The 8,520-nt window shown below is 50.8% G+C and overlaps 1 protein-coding gene across 1 annotated transcript; it reads right to left on the reverse strand.

Annotated features, from left to right (window-relative positions):
* Positions 1-1,963: 1,963 nt before the first annotated feature.
* Positions 1,964-8,215, reverse strand: CNGA2 (cyclic nucleotide gated channel subunit alpha 2). The gene is made up of 6 exons (XM_010124309.2): positions 8,103-8,215; positions 7,790-7,900; positions 7,112-7,282; positions 4,624-4,731; positions 4,075-4,181; positions 1,964-3,387 (listed from the first exon to the last, which is right to left on the reverse strand). The coding sequence occupies exons 1-6, from the start codon at positions 8,213-8,215 to the stop codon at positions 1,964-1,966; spliced, it is 2,034 nt and encodes a 677-aa protein (XP_010122611.2).
* Between the last annotated feature and the right edge of the window lie 305 nt (positions 8,216-8,520).

The following is an 8,520-nucleotide window of genomic DNA, read 5'->3' on the forward strand; positions in this document are numbered from 1 at the left end:
GCCGAAACGCGGGTTGCTGCGAGCCCACCGTCCCCACGGAGGGGTCCCCGCCTGCCGCCGGCTTCGCGCCCGGGGCCCGGCGGCCGTTCTGCGGTCCGCACCGCCCCCTGCCGGCTCTCTCGGGGAACAGCGGCGCAGGCGGGCTCACCCTTCTGCTCCCCCGGCCGGGCTGGGAGCGGGGGGGGGGGGGGGCTGCTCTGCCCGATGCCAGGAGCGGTGAATCACTGGAAAGGGGAAAGCTGCGAGCCGGGGCTCTTGGTGCTCGAAGAAAACGCAGAGCAGAAACCACCTCATCTTCAACGAAAATCATCTTAGTAACAAAAAAAAAAACAAAACAAAACAAAACAAAAAAAAACTGAAACCCTACAATTTAAATTTAGATATGACAAAAAAAACCCACCCTTTTTATTTTACCCTAAATTCTAACTTTGGTAATTTACTTCCCCACCAATCCCAAAAAGCAAGGCATTTTTTTTTCAAATGGAAAATTCTTACACAAAATGAAGAGACACAGTCTTACACTGGAGGGAAAATAAAGGACAAAGCAAACATTTGCAGTTTTCCACCATGAACCTTTCTGAGTTGATACCTCCCCATGCGTCATCCCATTATTTTAGCCAAATGATTGGCAGAATTTGACCCAGAACACGAATTCTTCCAAAATTCCCTTCTCCACCAAACGTTCTCCTCCTTGGAAACCAGCTGCAGCCCACGCTACAGACCCAGAGGGCAGGAGCTGGAGGTCCCACATGCCTACACACCGGTCAGGGCAAGCTACACAACAGAAGCAAGAAATGAGGTTTCATCGTCCAGTCCCAGCACCTGCGCAGTCCCGTTAGGCACCAGTGGCAATACTGCTTTTGGTGGCCCTTCCTGCACTGCACCCCTCACCAGCAAGCTGCTCACACCATGGAGCCCCCAGGGCTGAGCTTTGCCGGGGCATGCGATACTGCCACATTTTCACCCTCACACACGTGTCCCTGTGGCTCTGCCACTCATTTCTCCTTCAGAAGGCAACTGACCTGCAAAGCCCCCAAAACTCCCACTGGGCACAAGAAAACCTCCTGCCTAAGAAAATAAATGTGTTCCATCCTCTCTCTGAGCTACCCGCAGCAAAGCCAATACAGGCATAGTTGGGTCCCACCACTGCTTTTTTTTCCTTAAAAATGTGTCATTTCAGTCAAACCCTTCCTGGCACATCCGGCTATCATTAGATAGAGGAGAGAGACCCTTACTGTCTTCCTTCTGCACAAAGCACAACAGGTGCTGTCGGGCCAGCAAGCCACGGTCTTTACCTCTGTATTGTACTTGTAATCTGAGACATCCATAGCCCAAACAGAATGTGGTGTCCACAGACACTCAGTGGAGACTATTTACCTAAAGTGAGTTTTAAAGGCTGAACCAAAAAAAAAATGTATTTGTAAATATCTGGCTTGTGTTTTGGTCTCTCTTGTTGGGGTGGTTTTGTTATCTGTAAGGAATGTGGCATCTTTCAAAGCCCTTCTCCTCCTTGGTCCCTGTGTGGATGGGTAGGTGGCACATGGCAGGCTCTGTCCACCATGACTCTGCATCTCCTCAACATACTTGGGAGGTCAGCGTGTCCAGGTACCCCTCCATGCAAGGTTCATGTCCCACCTTCTATTAAGGCAAACAGCAGGAAAGAGGTGTGAGGGGCACAGACCTTTTACAGAAGCTGGAAGGAAATATTAGCAGTTCTCCTCTTTTTAGTGATCCACATCCAAGGTTTCAGATGAAGGCAACAACAAAAGGGTCAGGCCAGAGGAGGAGCTAGAAGAGTCACCTAATTTGGAGCCATCTCAGGAGCTGCCATAAAGGGAGTGGCAGGAGCAATGCTAAGGATGTGAGAGAAGTCCCTGGCAAGGCAGCCACAGAATCTGCCTTGTGAAATAGCAAACACTGCCAACACAAGGGCAGATGTAATCTAGCTGACCTCTGCACTCCTTCATTGCATCCCACCAGGTAAAGCTGTCTCCTCATCCTCAAGCAGACTGTCTGAACTATCAGAGAAGAAGTCCTCCAGATCCTGCTGCCTCATCTTGGACTCCAGAACAGCGATGTGCTGCTTGAGCCTCATCTGGGCATCGTTGTACTCTGTCAGGAGCCGGCCAAAGCGGGTGTGTAGTGTGTCCAGGTTCAAGGCCAGCCTGTCCAGCTTCTCCTCCACACTCTTCCCTTCCGTGCTTGTCTCTGCAGCTGACTCATCCAACAGGCCTTCCTTGATCAGGATCTCCCGGCCACGCTCCTCCAAGACCTTTTTGGCATTAGGATACTCTGTGACTGCTTCCATAAGATCTTCCTTTGACAGACAGAAGAGATCAGAGTAGCCCAAGCTACGGATGTTGGCTGTGCGCTTGTTGCCCATTTTGCTCCCTTTAATGTTGAGGATGCTGATCTCACCAAAGCAGCCACCTGCAGTGAGCAAAGCATACTGTGTCATTCCGTCATCTGCCACCACGGCCAGCTTCCCCTCCTTGATGATATACATCTCTTTCCCAATGTCTCCTTTCCGGCAAATGTAATCCCCTGGGCTGAACACCTGAGGGCGAAGCTTCAGCACTAGCTCCACCAATAGACCTGCCTCACAGTCCTGGAAAATCTTAACCTTCTTCAGTGTCTCCAGGTGAACGTTGATGGCAATCTCTGCCCTTAGCTTATCAGGGAGATTCTTGAGGACTTCCCGTTCATCTACTGCCTTCTTGTTGGTCCACAGGTAGTCAAACCACTTGATGACTTTGGTTTCTATGTCTTTGCTCACCTTGCGGAACTGCATGTAGTGTTTTACAGCATCAATTTTTGCCTGGAACTCTGCCCTGGTGGCATTCATGTTGGATATCATGGATCCCACATTCCCCACAATGGTGGCAAAGATAAGGACACCAATGAGGAAATCAAAGATCACAAAGAGGTACTCTTCATCACGCACAGGGGGAGGGGTCTCTCCAATAGTAGTCAAAGTCAACGTAGACCAGTAGAGACAGTAGACATACTCCCGGGTCAGATACCCATATTCAGGGTCTGTGACATTGGGATAGACCCAGGTGTCCTCTCCAAAGCCTATGGCCTTGGAAATGGCATAATAAATGCATGCATTCCAGTGGATGATGATCAGGATGTAAAGAACTAAGTTGCTGATGCGGAAGACATTGGGGTGGCTGGTTCTGGTCTCAGTCCTATCAAAGAATTCAAACATGCGGGAGAAGTGCAGCAGCCTGTTGAAACGCAATTCAGGGCAGTGCAATCCCACAGCAAAGTATGCCAGGTCTGTGGGCAAGATGGAGAGAACATCCAGCTTAAACTGTAAGGTGTGGATGTAGTTATCCCGTAACTTCTTCAGGTTCTTAACCAGGAGGCCCTGTTCCAAGAAACCTAACAGAGAAGCAAATCATAGAATTATATTGGGTTATGTTCAACTCTTCTGCAGGCTTTACAAAGGCACTTCTGAAAAACATTTTATGGTATGCCATGCACGTGTGTGCATATATGTACAGGGTCATCCAAATATTACCAGTTCCACCTGATATACTCAGTTTACAAGCTTTTGTTATCACTCAAGCCCTTCATCTGGCAAAAGCCACCTAAAGATATCACTGAGGGATTTACTCTCTTGCCCTGAAGAAATGGGGACACAAAGGTTTCCATCCTGCAGATCATGAATTATTGCAGAAAACACACAGCCACCTGCCGCGTTCCAAGAACATTAAATACTACCATTTTTCCATGCAGATAATTCATTAGCTGAACTGATGCAAAATCAGAAATACAGACCTTCAACTATGCCTGAATACTAATAGTAATGCAGGTAATTTTGTACAATTATTCAAAGGTGAAGTTGAAAGCTGGAATGATTAATCTTTCATTCTGAAACTTACTCCATTTCTCAGATCTTTTAATTAGATTCTTTCTCTGGAGAATGCTTTGTACTAGCGAGTGCCAAGGTAGACAAAACCCCCCCTTTTAACGGAGCTGTAGATTAGGCCTCTCCCTTGCAGCTCATCTCCACTTTTAGGGGATTAAAGCAAAGTACTCACAAGCCAGGATGCTGCTTCCGCTTACCTGTGCGCAGGCGGATCACTATGTCCCCAATGTAGACAGAGTCCGAGATGTAGTCTAACACCAGCCAGAGGACAACATAGGTCTTTTGCAGGTCACTGAAGCAAGCCCTGGAGGAATATCATAGAAGAGGGTTGTGAGACTGACAAATCTCCATATCACCTCCAAATATTACAGCTGTATATAGGCTGGTTCTGAGGCTCCTAACTCTGCAGTAGAACTTGGCCACTTGCCTCCCTTCTCCTAGAAATTAAAACCCCCTTCTCTGAAAAATCTGCCCTCTCTTGACCTAGGTAAAGCAATGTCTTGAAACCTCGTCCCAAATGCACCCTGCAGATTTACCCCAAATCATGGTTCTTTCCAACTGGAGCCAGAGGATGGATGCTCTGCCTTTGCACTGCAGAAGTCGCAGCGGTAGCAGGGGTCCCTTTCCTTTAGGCTCCCACCAACCCCAGCACCACCAGTGTCAGTTGTCTGATCCTGGCTGAGTCATGACAACCAGGTGAACAGAAGGATTACAGGAGACAGGGGCCCTACAACCTCTCAGCTCACCTGGCTACAAGCAAGCACCAGTTATAGAGGACAGGAACTGCAATGACAGCCAGCCAACGGTAATACCAGTCCCCTGCAGGGTCCACCACGAAGATCTGCCATTTCTTCCTGGAAGTAGAGAGAAGCCAGAGCTGGCAATGTATGAATAAAGGGCTAAACATAGAAAATAGGGTTGGAAGGAACCGTTTGAGCCACATCCTTCATCTCTTGCTCTAGACTGGCTCGAACATACCTGCAACTTGAGTGCCAGTCTGTAAGCTAAAACCAATCCCAGCAGGGCTGAGCAAAAATATCCAGCATTGTTTAAGCTCCTTTATCTCCAAAAGTGGGCTCAGTAGTGTACCAGAAGAGGAAATTGTAGGACGGCAAGGCAAAGCAGGTGGCCTATATGCACACAGCCCCCAGTGGCAGAGCCATAAACAGATGTATGGAAGAGGGTGATCAGAAAACCTCGTTACAGGACATCGCCTCTCTCAGATGAGGTATGGATTGGTGCCAGACAGATCTTAAAAGAAGATTAATTAAAGTAGGAAGGAAAGCGTGCTGCAGATCAGTGGGAGCACCAGGAGCGGATGCCCAAGCCTGGAGCCACGACCCAGGGTGTGGCTGGCATTGCAAGGCTGCCATCCCCATGCTGCTTGCAGCTGCCTGCCTGCAGTCTGCTCAGTCCTGGGTCCAGCCTTTGAACTGCTCCCAAGTGTTTGATCCTGCTCATCTTGGGACTCTGAGATAAGATATGTGTGCTGCAGTCGCCAGATCTCACTGGAGAAGCTGAGGAAGAGAAATTCTGCAGCTAGGGTGATAGGCTTAGCTGCTGCAGCCTGGTAGGGCAAAACTCCCTCCTTCTCTCCCTTCCAGCTTTTGAACATGCAAAACTCCCTCCAGTGACAGGAAAGAAACAACCCACTTGCCAACAGATTCCATGTGCCCACCCCACTGCTTCCCACAGCTTCAAAAGCAAAACCTCTGCCTTGAAGTCTCCTTCCCCAGCTGCGCAGGCAGTGGCACCCGTGGTGCCCAGAGCGTGGGGAGCAGTACTCAGCGCAAAGCCAGCAGCAATCCTTCACATCCACTCTGGGTACAGCCACAGACAAGCAGGTGGTCCAGTCTCCCCATTAAATTGCTCATCTTTTCCTCAGAAAGTGCAACTTAGATGTTTTTTTGAGAAAGGGACTCTTTGCTCCTTGGGACATACAGCACCAATATCCAGGAAGCATGGACTCACCTGCAGCCAGCCAGTTGCTGTTGTAACACCCACAAGCACTAATAATCTCAATAACGGTGTTAATTACATTGATAATTTCGGCTTCAAATCACCAGTGCTGCCCACAGCAGGTGGCCAGAGTTACAGACATTACACTGACAGCAGGGCCAGGGCTGAAAAACCAGGGCTCTGGGTTATCCCAGGAAAAGGGAATGATAACCTGCCTCTTCCCAAAGGCTTTGCACCCAAGCCTGCAACTGTGGGGGCTCCCACAGTCGTGAACAGTAGCTCATGTTCAGAGTTACCAGACATGCTCTTCTTACCTGTGGAGCTGAGGACCTAGAAAACAGCAGAAGTTACCACCATCTCCCCAGGAGCCCACTGGCACAGAGGAGCCCTTTCACAGCACACTTAGCTCCCTTGGATAATGAACAAGCTTCCCTTAACCTCACAGGGCAGAACTTTTTTTTCCACGGCTAATAAAGACCCAGATACAAGGCTCAGATCTTTTTCTCTGACAGAAAACAATCATTTTTTGGTGTTTTAATTACCATGTATAATGGTAGGGTCCTGAGTAGTCCGTGAGCTTTGCCCTTTAATTAGCCAGCAGAAGAAAAGCCAGGTTATTGCTTTTCACTGGGAGTTTGAGCTGAGGAGATGAAAGGGTTGGATTTGAAAGAGCCTTTTCAGAAAGCTGCTGTCACAATGTCTGCTCTTGGTGGGGCATGGGCAGCAAATGCACTCCCTTCATCTCCCTTCATCCTGCAGATGATGAATGAGACTGGCAAATCTCATGCATTGGTGCTAGCTGTGGCCTCTTGCGTGGAGACCCCATATCCCTTGGCTTGTTCTAGCTCCTCATATGCACAAGCTGAAGGTGCATCTCTTTACAGGCCCAGAGCTGGCTGCAAATGCCAACCCTAGTGTTGAACTGCTCTGAAAATGAGGAGGTCTGCTAGCTGTCACGAGCCATGCAATGTGTGCTTCCTACCAGGGCAGGGACCAGGGGAGAGAAGACCCCATGGCTGAGGGACAGGACAGGTCTTTTCTACAGGGACAGACTACCAGGTCCTGTGTGCCTGCACAACAGCCTGGCAAAACCAGGCTGGCTGCCAGGACAGGGGCTGGAGAGGGCAAGGAGGACTCTTCCCACCACTGCATCCTACCTGCTGCCTTTGCCATCCCCATCCACCTCCATCAGCCATCATTGCTGGGAGCCCCCAAGCACCATGCACAGCTGATCTCCAGCCAAGGACAGCTGGGGCCACAGGGAAGGGACCCTACTTTTTGTTTTCCTTGTTGGTCTCCTCGTCCTCTAGATCATTGCCAGCACTTGCAGCCACTGTCTGGATCTCAGGGCCCTGGAAACGCTCAAGGAAGGGGTCTGGCCTTTGCTGCTCCTCGTGCAAGCTCTTGCTGGCCCAGTCCCTCAGCACCAGCACCAGCCGGACTATCCTGGATGGAGGAGAGAGGCAGAGTCAGTAGATGTCAGGAGCAAGGAGAAAGCCAAAGTCTGAGAGGAAGCAAGGGGGCTACAGCTAAGAGGAAAACTCTCACAGCTCCCTCTCAAGCCCAAACATTTCCTTTTCACCCAACCCAGTGATGGTATGGTGGTATGGGACCAAGAATATACGAGCAAGAAAGCCTACTCTGGCAGAGTCCCACAGCTCCTTCCCCAATCCTGCTGCCATTTCCACAGGGACATGAGGAACGTGTGAGTGACTGGGGCAGAGTGAGGCTGCCTGCAAGAGAAAGGAACCCTCCCACAGCCACAGAGGTGATGGAGCCGTCCCCTCCCACAGCCCTCTCCATGGGCACCAAGCCACACAGAGCGGCATTCAGAGACGCTAGTCCATGCAACCCTTGAATGCCATACAGCAGGAGGGGATCCTGACCCCACGCAAGTCCCCAGCCAGGCACAAAAGGCTCAGGCTCACCCTGGGCCAGCAGCACACAAGGTACCTGGCCAAGGCTTGCCTGCCTTGGAAAGTGGAGGCAGCCGGCTGCTCCCCACCATCTGGGAGAGCCCCTTGCCACAGCTCTGAGGAGGTGTCATCCTGGGTTAAGCAGGTCCTGCAGTGGGGAAAAGAGGGGGTCACAGCCACACTGTGCCATTGTGGTACCTGCCCACAGCCAGATGAAGTGGAGGAAGCAGGCAGCTGAGGTTTGGCATCATAGCCCTGCCCACACCAGGTCTCAGCAGACACATCGAGATGGCTCTCCCCTCCCCTGCCCCACCACTGCCTCCCTCATCTGAACCAGGGACCATCCTGACCTCCTGGTGCTGAGCCCTGTCTCCTCCACATCACCTTCTGCTCGGGCTTGGGTGGGTGGGCAGGAGTGGTGGTTCGCCGGTGAGCTGTGCAGACCATTATTCTTGGCTGTCATCCTCCATGTGAGAAGACCACAGCACACACCCTGCCCTAAAGACCTGCAAAGAGCAGAAAACAGCCACAAGAAGAGCCATGCAGGACACTTCACATGATTTGAAGACAGAGATACAGTACAGGAAGAGAGAGGGTCAAACCCCATGGGATGTGCCCACCCCATGTTTTCCACCACCAGCCATTGCTGATGCTGCAGCAAGAGTCCTGCAGAGCATTTCACCCTCCCCAAGAGATCCCACATCTGCCGGTGGCCCACAAAAGATGCTCTCCTCATCCTCATCGCTCCTCAGCCATTGCCAGGGCAAC

The sequence above is a fragment of the Chlamydotis macqueenii genome, chromosome 11, assembly GCF_036417535.1.
Source record: "Chlamydotis macqueenii isolate bChlMac1 chromosome 11, bChlMac1.mat, whole genome shotgun sequence".
NCBI lineage: Eukaryota > Metazoa > Chordata > Aves > Otidiformes > Otididae > Chlamydotis > Chlamydotis macqueenii.

Bases quoted from the DNA above. Each gene is read 5' to 3' on its own strand.
- CNGA2 (XM_010124309.2), bottom strand. From the start codon at position 8,215: ATGACAGCCAAGAATAATGGTCTGCACAGCTCACCGGCGAACCACCAC. The intron at 7,901-8,102 runs GTCAGGATGGTC...TCCCCACTGCAG, and splicing joins ACAGGGCTCAGCACCAGGAG to GACCTGCTTAACCCAGGATG. The intron at 7,283-7,789 runs GTACCTTGTGTG...TCCTCCATCCAG, and splicing joins GGCAGGCAAGCCTTGGCCAG to GATAGTCCGGCTGGTGCTGG.